At 40.1% G+C, this 14,866-nt stretch overlaps 1 protein-coding gene across 2 annotated transcripts; it reads right to left on the bottom strand.

Moving 5' to 3' along the window:
• Nucleotides 1-335: 335 nt before the first annotated feature.
• On the bottom strand, nucleotides 336-2,229 carry etfbkmt (electron transfer flavoprotein subunit beta lysine methyltransferase). 2 transcript variants are annotated; one of them, XM_088297760.1, is made up of 4 exons: nucleotides 1,967-2,229; nucleotides 1,754-1,837; nucleotides 1,546-1,676; nucleotides 336-711 (listed from the first exon to the last, which is right to left on the bottom strand). In XM_088297760.1, the coding sequence occupies exons 1-4, from the start codon at nucleotides 2,035-2,037 to the stop codon at nucleotides 353-355; spliced, it is 645 nt and encodes a 214-aa protein (XP_088153886.1). In that variant the 5' UTR covers nucleotides 2,038-2,229; the 3' UTR covers nucleotides 336-352. The 2 variants fall into 2 exon arrangements, with proteins under 2 accessions (XP_088153886.1, XP_088153885.1); XM_088297759.1 differs by having other exon boundaries at nucleotides 1,754-2,227.
• Between the last annotated feature and the right edge of the window lie 12,637 nt (nucleotides 2,230-14,866).

The raw sequence follows: 14,866 nt of genomic DNA, 5'->3' as shown, positions 1-14,866 counted from the left end.
CTGCTACTTTCTATCAGTCTGGAATGTGCACCTGTTTTGTGTCTTCCTGTCAGCGCAGATACTTCTGTTAACGCTGAATCACAAAGGTACTATGTTCACTTGAACTTCAATTGACCTGAAAGCATAGTTTGAAACTTGATATGACAAACTAATTTCTTTGACAACTTGTTACATTTTTTTAGTATCAAAGCTTTGCATACTGTGTTTAGAGCACCTCCTGATTGGAAGATTTTATAACGCCACCCTAGGCTCGTTTTTATAAAAGATTTTAAAAAAAAAATTGTATCTTTGTATTTCCTGAATAAAAAGTAATAAAACAAAAATAAATAAAAATATCCATTTGAATACAACTTTATTTTAAGGTCAGTTCCCGATCATAGCACCAAACACTGCTGCTGGTTAAGCCATAGTTCTCCTCTCGTACAGGCTTTGGTAGCTCAAATTGAGCCAACTTCTGCAGGAGCGTTTGAAAGGCATGCGCTTCAAACTGGGTTCTTCCAGGATCTCCAATTAGAACTTGGCTGTTGTGAATTTTGATGCAGTGTTCTAACCAAGTGTGAAGGCTGTGGGAGAGGTCCTCGTCATAGAACATGTCTCCAAGGAGAATCAGGTCAAAGTTGCCAGGATCTGAACCAATCATGTTTCCTGTCACACAAACAGGCGACTCCAGACCGTTGAGCTCGAAGTTCATGCAGGTTGCAAGTGTGGCGACTGTGATCAAAACAGATTAATTTAGAAAAGAGTTTAATTTGCGCAAGATGACTTAATATAAAATGTGTTGCTCCACCCCACCAGAAGATAGAATCATGCAAACCGTTTGGGCAAAATTTTTATTGGACTGTAAAAGACTTCAAAACACCAAGAGTTGTCTTTAAGGAGACAAAATGCAGGACTCGGTAAACATCTTCATACATGCTTGCGGCTATCACACGGTATATGAAGCAGACTGCCTCCTGATCGCAAACGTACCCTTGTATTCAGTTATTTCGAACATTCATTCATTATCTGTAAAGCTTCTCCTCACAGGGGGTGCTGAAGCCTATCTAATCTTCGGGCAGTAGGCGGAGTACACCCTGAACTGGTTGTCAGGCAATCGGAGGGCACACAGACAAACAACCAGCCGCACTTACACTCATACCTTAGGGCAATTTAGAGTGTCCAATCAACCTGCCATGCATGTTTTTGGAATGTAGGAGGAAACCCACGCAGGCGGGGAAGAACATGCAAACTCCACACAGGAAGGCAGGAGCCGGAATCGAAGCCACGACCTCTGCACTCTGAGGCCATCGTGCTAACCAGTTGACCACCGTGCCGCCTACTATTTAGAACATAACATATGCTAAATAGCCTCTGAGTATCATATGTACCATGGTAAAATTATGTGAACAAACATGATAAATGAAAAAAGAGATAGACAGTAAACGATCCATCAATGATATAATTTGATCATGTAATTTGACAATTGATTGATTTTCAATCATTTAATAGTTGTACCTCTAGTTGTTTTATTTCATAGACAAAATAACTGTTATTGACAGTGCTCACCGGAGTCAATGTCATTAGCGACAACACGATTGGCTCCACATAGTTTTGCAGCGATGGCAGAAGCTCCACAGCCACTCCCCAGATCCAAGACGGATTTTCCCAAACTTACTGCAGGATTATCGAGGAGATACCTGCAGATAGGAAGCCCCAGAAAAGTTTGTAGTGCAATTATATTAAAAAAATACATATTATTAAATAAAAGGCTTACCTTGAAAGAGCTTGCCCTCCTGGCCAGTATATGGCCCAGTATGGGTCATCAAAAGGCCAAAGTTCTGGTCTTTCAAACCAAAACCTACAATTTGGAGTGAAAAGTCTGAGTTTGATCTCTGGTGTTAGGTTATTATCTTCAACAATCTCTGTGTTCGCTGAAATAAACCTCTTAATAGATTCATCATCACCCAGAAATTCAGTAGAGAAATACCTGCGTCGGACTATCAATTTCAGTGAATTCAAGTGAGACAACCTGTTGACAGCACCCACACTTTTTAACATGGCGCCTCACTTTCTTATTCGTAATAGCCACACATCACTTAATAGTTACATTAAAAACTAGAGTAAAATGACTAAATTACACAAATAATAGCGTATTAACATTTGAACATCTGAAGACAACGGACTAATGTAAATGATTTAGACGGGAGATGCGTGTTCCATCGACGTGTTGAAACTGGGTCAGACTATAGTTCCGCTTTTTTTTGTGTTCTTCCGAAAAAAAACCCGCAGTACTGAACATTATTATCGTACTGCGCAGTTACATTACAATATGAATTGTTGCGCTGTCAACATAAATAGAGGATATAATAAAACCAGTAGAATTCAGATTTAATTCCTCTCAAAGACGTCTTTTAATAGTATTTGTTTGTCAACTTGATGAGTCTTTGAAAATCTTTAAACGTATTTAAAAGTACAGTAGAGTACAATAGAATCCATATTAATATGTAATTAATATAAATATATAAATTAATATAAACAAATACGTGCCTATATATCAATGTTGTCTTATATTACACTGCCCCCTGCTGGTCACTTTAAAAGTACAAAAAAAACAAAAAACAACCGCGGCTGTGGCAAAGTGCTGTGCAATAGCAAACGTAAGTAAGGAAGTAAATGGCTGTTAAAGAAATTTAAGTTTTGTCTTTCTCATCTGTATGTTTTGTCTGTTTGGTTTTGTCATTTTATCAAGTTTCAAACGATGGCTATGCTTACAGGTGTGGTAAATTTTGTTAATATCCAATTCTCCCTTTTTGCATGTGCATTCTTATCCTGCTGGCCTTTAACTGAACTTTCCGACAGCCTCCTATGGGTGCCAGGTACGGCTCCATCGCAGATGTGACTCCCCAACGCCAGATCCCTTTTCTGTAAACGACTCCCTTGGAGCGTTGATGACCCCTGCTCAAGTCCTTGACCCTTAACAGATAAAGTGAGACTCGCTCGCTTTTAAGGCCGTAATTTATGAATTAGGGAGGTCCAGCATAAGGCTTGGTATTTCTAAAGCAACAATATCGTCATGGCCGTAAGATAACTTGTATGTGTCAGGCCTTGTGAAAGTACGCCATACACTAAAAGATGTCTTGTAATCTGAAACCATTAGAATAGGCAGAAAGGGTGTGGCAGAGTCAAATGTCAAGTTTCCTATGTATTGCATATTCAAATTGCTTATGCTGATGCAAATAAAAACCATGTGTGCAGTCGGAAGTGCCGGCTGCCCCGCGCGTGACAAAAGACAATCTTGGCTGGTTGATTCATTTGTTCAGGCTTGTTTTGATAGAAACATCCCTAACATTACTCATCTACAATTTAAATCATTCAATTGATATCACGTGTTTTTTTTTTGTGATGCCAATTCATATTGGGTTTTCTAATCTCATCTTTCTTTTTCAAAATGTAGCACAGTCTACAATGTAGGTGCACTTGGTGCAAAAGAAAAAGTTCCATCCATCTATCCATTATTTGCCGCATATCCGGGGTCGGATCACGGGGGCAGCAGTTTCAACAGGGAAGGCCAGACTTCTCATCTTCGAGCTCTTCTGGAGGGATCCCCAGGCGTTCCTATTCCAGCCGGGAGACATAGTCTGTCCAGCGTGTCCCGGGTTGTCCTCGGGGCCTCCTGCCGGTGGGACATGCCCGGAACACCTTACCAGGGCGGCCTCCAGGAGGCATCCTGATCAGATACCCGAGCCTCCTCTCCTCATCTGGCTCCTCTCAACGCAGAAAAGCAGCGGCTGAGTCCCTCTCGGATGACTGAGCTTCTCAGCCTATCTCTAAGGGAGAGCCCGGAGGGAACTCATTTCGGCCGTTTGTGACCGAGATCTTGTTCTTTCGGTCACCACCCACAGCTTGTGACCATCGGTTGAGGGTAGAAACTTAAATCGACTGGTAAATTGGGAGCTTCGCCTTTTGGCTCAGCTCCTTCTTCACCACAGAAGATCGATACAGGGTCCGCATTACAGCAGGCGCACACAACAAAGAAAAAGTTGTGAAAAATAAATTTGGAGTCAAAGCTAAATTAACTTCTGGTTCTGTAACAGGGCCCGTAAACGTAACCCTAACTTTTGAATACGGTATTGTCATGTCATGTCATTATCCACACCGCTTATCCTGTACAAGGTCGCGGGAGGGTGCCGGAGCCTATCCCAGCTGACTACGGGCGAAATGCGCACTACACTCTGACCTAGTCGCCAGCCAGTTACAGGTCAGACATAGACACCGTCACTGAGTGGGAACTGAACCCACGCTGCCCGCACACAACTCGGGCGAGTGTACCACTACACCGTCAGTGACTTTACTGTATTGTCTTGTATTATAATTAATTAAAAAATTCACGTGACACTACACCTTTTAATTTGTGCTCACATTTTGACTCCCCCCTTTTGGAAGGGGCAAAATGTGTCGCCACATTATTTGACCGGAGGACTTTGTTTTGTGCTGCTTTCGACAGGTTTTGTGATTGAGACAATCGTGTTGTCACTATCCTGAAACAACACGGTCAAACATACAATGTTCTGTAAGTCTATTTGGTACAAAATACATTTTTAGTTGTTGAAAAGTTAGGTTGGAGTGGTAGAAAATATGTTTATAGTTGTATAGTTGTAGCACATTAGCTTAGATAGCAGACGCTACCGGGGTGCCAAAACATTCTGGTCAAGTCAAAATGATTCCTGTGTAAAGCTCTAAACATTCACGATGCTTTACAACAAATCCATTATTGCGCCTAAGTGAATTTGAAATGTTGGGCATTTTATGCCTCCTAGTGTACAACCAGTAAAACGTTTACACTTTTCTGCAGCTATACCTCATAAAATCAAATCACACACACACACACACACACCCACACACATCCCGAATTTGACTTACATGTTTCATCAGATAGTAAATTCAAGTTAAAAACCAAGAAAGGGTTCTTGATAAAACGAATCCATTTGTTTCATTTGATCTTTGCTGGCAGAGAAAGGAGCTGCGTTTTAGATCTATAGCTTTTAGATTTCACTGATCTATGTCGATAGTGATCATATTTTAATTGAGCGTTTGGAAGTGACTGAGTAAAGGCTTTTTTTTGTGCATTGACTGAGATACGAGCAATAGAGTGTGTCTTTAGTTGCTCTTCTCTGTTATGCAGCACACAAACACAGTGATGTGATATGACAGCCCGCTCTTCTACTACAAAGTTTGCACACAAAACTTTGGGAAGCAACTACTTTTCAGGGTCTGTAAAGATGTGGGTCTTTGAAGTTGTAGAGAAGATGTATTTTTACTTCCAAAGTCGAATATCTCAAAAGTTTGGAGTTTTACCCAAATTTCAGAAGAAAAAAAAAAAAATAACACCTCTCACATTCGGTTTCTTGTGCTTTTCTTATGAAGCAACTATAGAAGGGTACCAGCGATGGCAAAGAAGAATAGTACGATGATAACCATAAACCGAAAATTACCAAAGTGAAATTACCAGTGTGGGTTTCCTCCGGGTACTCCAGTTTCCTCCCACATTCCAAGAACATGCATGGCAGGTTGATTGAACACCCTAAATTGTCCCTAGGTATGAGTATGAGAGCGTTGTGTGCCCTGAAATTGGCTGGCAACCAGTCCAGGTTGTACCCCGCCTACTGCCTGAAGACAGCTGGAATAGGCTCAAGCACTCTCGCGACCCTCATGAGGATCCGAAAATGGATGGATAAGAACACAATATTGTATACCAGCACACAACTGTGCAATATACCTGATCTGGAACAGTACACAATCAATGTCAATCTAATAATAATCTAATGTCAGACCCAGAACGGCTCCAATGCGGAATTTTCTTTCCAGATCAAATTTGATGACACAGTGTGGTAGCATAGCACAAAGCAATAAAGAAATGGTGTGGTATATTTTGTCCTTGAGGTGTGGGTCCGTCCGTCTCTGCTGACTTCTGGAGAGGCAGCCGAGCAAGGCTGGATTGGATCTTTTTCTTTCGGGGAACTTCTGGCATCAGCTGATTTCACACAAATAAAATCTTTTCCCAACCCCCGGTGTGCCAGACGTTTTTTCCATCACCAATCCTGTCTTGCTTGGTGACCTGTCCCGAGGGAAGCTGGGCCAGACCCGCACATTAACAGCAAAATATACCACACCTTCTTATAGGGAGTGACCGCCTAGGACATGAATATCTAATTTTCCCTTGTTGCATATGCATTCTTATTCTGCTAGTCTTCAACTTTGCCCTAAAAGCCCCATCGAGTGAGAGTAAATGTGGTTCCCCCTAGAAGTGGCCTTCTGGTGCCATCCAGTCTTTTACGATCACCCTTAGTGCTCTTCACATCCTGAAAGATTACTGACCTGCCAGCATCCTGTCCTACCACAAATAATTATAAGGTCCATTGTCCCTCAGGGCAGTATCTTGTTACATTGGAATTTCAACACTAAGACTGATCACTTCTTTAATCTCCAATCCCCTGATAGTTACTTAAAGAGAATTACTAAAATGTTCATGTTGGTCGATATGAAAATACACTACAATAGTCACTTTCTAATGCATTCGTCCCACTACTATGAGAGGTAGACGTTCAAGAGGATTTTCTGGAAGATGTCCTAGTTTCAATTATAAGGTTCCTTTAAAGGCCAGCAGAGGGCAGTAATAAGTGGTGCATATAATCGAGTAACCTGTTAACCTCGTGTCAGAAAGTGATATTTCAAACTTATTTGAGGGGATCCAGGTGTTTGAAGAGTTGAAGGAAGAAGTGGTTGTTGGCATGATGTTTGTTGGACCCATTAGCCTCTCGTTGTTGTTTGAAAGTCGATTCTTTGCTGTGCAGTAAATCACGCATGAATGTTGGTCAGTTTATTCTGCTAGCACTGAGAGCACGCATTTTAGTGGATTGTTTGGTGTCCTACATTTTTTAGCTTTATTTTGGGATATTTTAATGGAACTAGTAGGCATAATATGCATTTTCGTTGTTAAGCACGTTGCTATGGGTCTAATTATGAATCTGGGTGGGTTGCGTCTGACAAAAGTACGCTTCAAATAATTTTAGCCATTAGTATTACTCAAATGTTTGACTTCACACAAGAAAAAAAGATCGATTGATATTTTATTTCTGTTGTTAGTTATAGGTTATTCTTATTATTACGTTTTTTAATTTGTTATTATTCTGGAAATGAATTGCATTTTGGGGACCTAAATACACATAAACAAAAATTTTGCAAACTCAGAGGGCTTAGCAAAAAAGTTGGTATTTTCAAATTGTCATGCAAAATTACAAAAAAAAAAAAAGACTTCTGTGGTGGCAATGTGTTGCAGCTCACTGATGGTGTCAAAGTGAGTGAGGATGGTTGCTTGTCACAACATGTATCTTGTGATTGATTGGCGCCTTTCGCATAAACTCATCGGAAATATGCTCCATACGTGCATATGCCTTTTGGCCATGGTAAAGAGATAATTTTTCTTTTTTCGATAGGCAGCAAGAAAATATACTCGTGCAGCAAAGTGGAGATAGAATAATAAGAATAGATAGAATAAAATACCAACACAATACTATGCATTGGACTTCTTGGTCTTGGCCCAACTCTGATGGATGAATCAATAGATTAATCTGTGCTTTTTTTGTTCATTTAATGCAATTTGATAAAAAGCAAGAGACTCAATTCAGTCTAGGGGTTCATTTAATTGCTCTTCTTTTAATTAAAAAAGCGTGTCCAATTCTAACGTTGAGTTTTGCTCTGAGCACATCTAAACCGTTGCTTCTGGCTCGCCAAATGATGCTCATTGGTCAGTTTGTGTTTGGCGGCTTCCCTAATAGTGACATCCTGATGACTGTCAAGTTAGATTTCTAAGATTCCACATTTATTTTGTTTCCAACCACCTTGTCAATTTGTCTTCTTTTATTTTAGCAACTGGCAAATCGTTTCAGTGCAATAATCGTAAGTTTTGATTCCAGTACCCAAAATCATTACATGTAACATGACTACAGTGGTTGTCTTTCTGTCTGTCTGTCAATCTATCGACGTCCAAAATGCACAACAGGTGTCAAATCCATCTCTGGAGAGTCAACCTTGCTCCAATTTGTCTTTCGTAACAGGTGATTCTACTCAAGAGCTTGTATACCTGACAGTTGAGTTGAAGCACCTGTGGCGGGGTTTACTTTCTGGACCTCGATTTGGACACAGGTCAGAGGACTTGCATTTTTTGGGCTATCTCTCTCTCTCTCTCTCTCTATCCTCACTAGGGTCACGGGGGGTGCTGGAGCCTATCGCAGCTATCTTCAGGCAGTAGGTGGGGTACCTGAACACAAAGACGAACAACCATCCACGCTCACAATCACACCCAGGGTCAATTTAAAGTGTTCAATCAACCTACCATGCATGTTTTTGGAGAAAACCGTAGTATCTGGACAAAACTGACGCAGGAACAGGGAGAACATGCAAACTCCACACAGGTAGGCCAGAATCGATCCCATAACCTCTGCACTGTGAGGCCATCGTGCTAAGCAGTCGGCCACCATGCCGAAAAAAGAGAATCTCAAGTGAAGACCAGACTCTATGTTGGGTTTTTCAGTTTATTAAAATTAAGAGAATCATTCATGGTCTGCATGACAGACGTATTCTTTGTTCACACTTCAGGCTCTATAAACTCAGGTCTATTGATTTTCTTTTGGAAAAGGCTTACATCATTATGCTGTGATGAAAATGGACAAATGCTCCTGGATTATACAAGACTGAAGAAGAATATCACACTGAATAATTGGATGCAATCAGCATGTTATTGTACTCTTATTCATTGGAGCTTCTGTTGATGAAGAGTGGTGGGTTGCATACATAATATTTAACTGAGATATGTTTGTGTAATTTATTTGAAGTTAAAACAAGCTTGATCTTCAACCATGTCTGTTGATTAAAAAAAATGTTTTTTTTTTAGATTTATTGTTTGTTTAGTGATTTATAGACCCCTCGGGGCACCAGGCAGGAGGGACCAGTTTTGATTGTTTTGTTGATAACATGGAATAAACGCAATTAAAAATTAAATACTAATGAGGCTTTTCTTTTTGTGCGTGTGTAAGGATTAGAAAGTACAGACATTATCGTAAAAATTAAAGAAGTACAAAGTAGGCTAAGAAAATAACTACAGTAATCTCTTGCTGCTTTGCACTTCACTTTTCGCACCTGCAGTGATTCACATATTTTTCATACAACATATTCACCAGGAAAAAAAAAAGAGAAAAAATACAGCCATATTGCGGAACCACACATTATTTCAAAGAGATGAATTGACTCTGAGGTTCTGTACATACTTACGGGCACTCATACAAGGTGCATGATTGGTTCCCGGTCGAGAGATCAACCAATGAAATAATAATAATAAGAAGAAGACAATGAAAAGGAAACGAGTAGACGATACACCTACTTGAAAAATGTTTCCAGATCCAGATTTTTCTGTGAATGCAATGCTGTATTTTCCTTATTGTATTCTAATGACATGGTTTGTCAAGAAATTACAGTGCAAAAAAGTGAAATGTGAATCTTACCCAGGCTCTTGCAATCAATATTCCACATGCACAAAGGTGTACCTTTCTATTCATATTAGTGTCCTCAAAACTTAAGTGGCAGTTCAGACCAGAACATGCCTCCATAGTACACTTATATTGACAACATGACTAAGCAATTTGAAAACTTTCCGTATACGACACAGACATGTTCTATGATACAGATATTTACTTTTGAGAGATGTACTAAGCATTGTGAGAAACAAAATGGCTTTTTGCAGAAACCATGATGTTGTGATGATGATGTACTTCAGTTTTTTTTTTTGAGATTGTACATACTGTTTAGCAAATTTCAATTCTGATCTGACAAATGCAGCAAAACTGACTGACACAAACTGTAAATAAGGTAATGAAGAATTTTTACTTTGTTATCTCACACCTTTGTCTAGCTCAAAGTGTTGTGAGAGTGAACGTAGTTGACTAGCTTTGTTCATTTGAATTCGTTTTTAAATCGTTGACATGGAGAAACTGACTAGCTGGAGTCCGTACAGAAGTTCAAAACACTCAAAATACAATTATAAGGATCTGCAAGCAGACCTGCATGGGTGGATGATGTAAAGTTGGTCAGTGATCATTGAACACCGCTGTGAAGTGGGCACTTGGACATCGCCTTCCAACTCAATCGTTCGTGCCCGCATAAAAATAGGGATGATAATGATATTGATTTCTACAATGATTCAGAGTGTGACAGACACTCTTATCATAAGAATGAAATACAATAATATCCACCACATAGTTGTCCGGAGTGCAGAATCTGTCTGCACCATGATTAAATCCCCCAAAATCATGTTACACCTCATGCGCCACAACTTAGACCTGCTTGCAGTTGGTCTCAAGTTTAGTCCACCTTCCCTGTGCTTGCGTCTTTTGTTTCTGGGTACTACTTTTTCCTTCCACATTTCTAAAACAGTCAAGTCGGGTTATTTGATGAAATTGGTGTGAATACGAACACAAACAAATATCCAACTTCTCTTGTTTCATAAAAAAAATAAATAAAATTATTAATGCAATTTGATGTTAAAAAAAAAAACATTCAATGAATTTTAAAAAATAGCAAAGGCCTTTGCCAGCAATGTGGATCTTTGTGATTAAGTTTTCAAAAATGCATTCTCAAGTGTCATGATTTTGTAGCAGCAATGATAGTCACACCCACACACACAAGGCATCCTTGTTTATCCCATTACAGAGTTCCAGAGATCAGTACTGATTCAAAGCTGGCTAAAAAATGTGATTTGTCGCGATAAGCCAATAAATGGTCCTTCATTAGTTTAGTGTTCAAATCCATTAGCGTCACACTCTCCTCAAGAAGACAGAGAGAAAATGACAAAGTGCAAACAGAGCCCGGAAAGACACTCATTGATCCACGGATATGAGAAATAAGCTCCTGCACTGAATGTCATTGACTGAATCTTAAAAGACTAATCAAATTCAAAGTTGCTGCACTAAAAGTACAGGATATAGTAATCATTTATGTTTTCATTATTAATAAATATTGCTTGCTTGAGCGAAATCACAACCAGCCAGAATTCGCTACGTAGGGTGTAAATAGGGAGCAATGGGAGTCAACGGGGAGGTGTACTCGGTTGAGGGGGATATTTGAGGGGAGCAGGTATAATATACAGAGGTGGGGGGGTATACATTTTGTCTTGTCTTGTTAAAATCAGTTCGGCTTGGTTTTGCAAAATATCCTCGATACGATTTCAGAAATTGAGTTTTAAAGAATATAGCACCTCCAAGGGGAGTGCCGAGGCCTCATAAGAATGCAGTGGTGGGCTCAGCATTTTATACCGGCACTTTTAATGGGGACTTCTGATCACACTTTATCCACCTCTTAATGCAACACTATCATAACTATAGAAACGATCAATACGAAACGTACCTTATATGGAGCTGCTCAGAATCAATACTTATCTAAACATGGGATCTAAGCATGTGATTGTACAAAAAAAAACAACAACAAAAAAACAAACTCCAACATCTATATTTGTATATGTACAGTAAGCAATGGGCTGCGATAGTGAAATCGATGCCCGTGTGGGTTCTGAGTACCCATCACTTGTAACGCCTCGTATAAAGGCTTTGAATTGGAATGCAAGAAAGCTAAAAAAAAAACAACAGAGGAAGTCTGCAGCAGCTAAGGGCCTAAAGTGCTTGCACTGAAGCAGATGAAATAAGTTGACATTCATTAAATCTACCATATGTTTGCAAGCTCTTCATATCCCCAACTGCGCATCCCGCAGCACAACAGTCGTGACAAACTATCCACCGTTTGGAAATGAAATCTCTCACCACTTCAACATGAGTGTTATCGTTTTTGTTTTTATCCGAGCTAAGTCTTAGACATTTTGTACATTGCACTTGACTCACCAAATATAGCACAATATGACTTCAAAATGAGTTGACCTCCATTTTGAAGCGCAATCCAACATTTTCAGGTTAAACACGCTTTACAAGCGTCAGGCGAACCGACGTGCTCAGAGCTGTCTGCTGCTTAAATTGTCGGTTGCACAACAGCAACGGTCGGACGGAGCACAAAGACGTGCCGCAGCCTGCAGGCTTGTGTTGGATTTGACACTGTCTGGTCCAGCAACTTGGCCAGCCGTGTGTTTGCTGTCATCTGCGTGGCTGGTGCTCTCGTTGTGCTTGGCTTTGTTGGGATTGTTGAGATGAGGCTACCCTGTCTACTGCCTATTGCCCCAAAACAGCTGGGATTGGCTGCAGCACCCCCGTGACCCTTGTGAGGAGAAGTGGATCGGATGATGAATGAATAATGCAACATCCACTAAATTAAAGTCCTTGGGCACATAGGCCATGTTTGTCAGCCTCAAATGCCCGCTTTACCTTTCTTAAACTGAAAATTCAAGGTTCCAACAACAACTGGAGGTCTCATTTACAAACACTCAAATGAAAACTGATAAATTTAATCACTAGTCAGACTCATCATCTGAATGACAATTCTGGCACATGTAAATTGTTTTGTCAGGGGTGAATTTTTCCTTGGCTCACTCTTTGAACATGTCATGCAGGGTTCGATTCCAGCTCCGGCTTTCCTGTGTGGAGGTTCCATGATCTCTCAGTTCCCTGGGAGTGGTGCTTTGGACGCGTTCGGAGGCAGTTTTGGTCATTTGCCCATTTGGCGGCAACCACATCACACGAGAAAAATAATCTCCATTGAGGGTACGTCGTCAAAGGAGTTCTCAAGGTATTTCTGATCACAAATCAGATACGCCTTTCAGGGAGCCCTGCCTCTTTAATGTTAGTGGAAAAACAAATCTCTGGAGTGAGTTTGCAGAGCGCAAAGACTCTCTGGGTGGTTGATTGCATCCTCGGAGTGAAGCTTGATGTGTCGTCCGGTCAATACTTGCTCAAAGTATCAACAGGGATTAACTCCACTTCTGAGGTCTCTTCTCATGTCAATGCCTGGCTCATCTAGCAGCTAATTAGTTGCTTTCTGTTGAGCATATGGTCCTTGTACAGCATCTGTTCCAGCTGAATATACGCTTTCTGCTGAGGGTTCACATATTTGTCAGTGGGATTGCCGCAGCCCTGCTTTGCAAATAACCAATGAAAAGATATATTAAATTGTCTTTTTTTTCTAATAAGTGAGGTGTCATTGCTTGCAAAGCGTTCATTCACATGAAAAAACATTTTAACCAAATTTTGAGGAAGGCACTTTATCCTATCTTCTTCCTATAAGGCAAATAAGTGCATCCATATTGACTTTGCCTTCATCATTTGTCTCATAGCCAAGTGTCTCCAAGCATCCCAACTGTTCATTCGTGGGTTTGGTAACATACAATGACAATGCAGAGGATACCACACAAAAGCTCCCCCCACCACCTCAAAGCAGATCCCGCTGATTGTATTTATGGAATTCAATTATAGTGACACAGATAGATGGACCTGCTGTCAGTAGGGACAGTCGTCATTTGTTAGCATCAGCGGCCACTTCGGCCCTGAGGCACTGATGTGGCCGAGGCTGTGTGACTTGAAATATCAAAAAGAATCGAGAGATGGGATGAAGAAAAAATGGAAAAAAGCAGACGAGTGCATCTTAAGAGTAGGCTGACATCGAGAAACTTTGGAAGAAAAGTTGGATAATTCCTCCGATTTCCCTCTGGGGAAAAAAAAAAAATCAGGTGATGTCACTAGGTAGCTGTAAATAGCGTTCCGATTGCCGCTGTTTCCACCAAGCCTTATTGTGTGGTTTTGCATGGGCGCATTTCAATCCCAGAGCAGTGTGAGTGTAGATAATGGCAGATCAACATAACAGATCCCGGCATGAGATCTAAACAGAATGACATCATAGCAGTAGGACGGCATACAATTCAAATCAGAGAAGAAAACAACAAACACAAACATTTCATCCCAATCTTTAACAACCCCAAGTTGCACAAAGAGATAGAGGCATCGATTATATGATAAAAGAAAGGCCGTTTCTGAGTAGGAAGGACACTGAGAACAGCCTCGTGAACTCACCAAGTACAAGTACGGTCGTCTGAAGAATATACGCAAGATAAGACAGTGAGTCGATTAGAATCTGATGTTCTGTATATGCAACTAACAATTCTATTTTCTTTTTTCCATTAATACTTCTGTTCCAGTATTTCCACCACCTTCTATTTAAAAGTTGTGCGCACAAAACCACAGCACCACTGATCCTCTTTTCTTACAGATCATTTCATATCCTTATATTCCGCCTTTTGTTGTCGATTCAACTTTCTGAGCAATTACACTAAAAGGCTGAGTAAATAGACTTTGACATTGTGGGGATTGGAATATTTTAAATGGATTATTGATATGTTCACAGACTAAAATGTGTTGTTTAAATGTTCACCAATGTAATTGTAGATTGTTGGTGATATTAAGAAAAACACAGTTGCCAGTGTCTCATATATGACCATTGCTTTAAAATCTTTAAATTGTTAAAAAAAAATGGAAAAAGTCTTGATGTTTTATATGCCCATGTTAGTTTGATATCTTCAACCATTCCTAGTTCAAATGGCGTTCCTGTCGAAAAGTAGCAATATCGACTCTCACTGTTGTAGAATTGCAGATTTGTCACCGTACCTAAGAGATTTATCAACAATGGAACTTGGTCTCAAACAAAAGGAAAACAAGGCACTTTGGAATGACAAAAAAAGGAAATTAACAAATTAAAGTAACGACGTTCGAAAGTAGCAAATAAACACTGGGATAAAGATAAACAAAAGGAAACAAGACATGACTCAGCAACAGAAAAAGATGCAGCATACACAAACAATGAACTGAAAAAGACAGAAAGAGACCAGAAACCTAAATACAAGCTAAGT

Source organism: Idiotropiscis lumnitzeri, chromosome 6, assembly GCF_059441095.1.
Source record: "Idiotropiscis lumnitzeri isolate Australia: NSW breed Sydney's pygmy pipehorse chromosome 6, RoL_Ilum_1.0, whole genome shotgun sequence".
Lineage (NCBI taxonomy): Eukaryota > Metazoa > Chordata > Actinopteri > Syngnathiformes > Syngnathidae > Idiotropiscis > Idiotropiscis lumnitzeri.
This window is presented reverse-complemented; position numbering and strand designations above follow the sequence as displayed.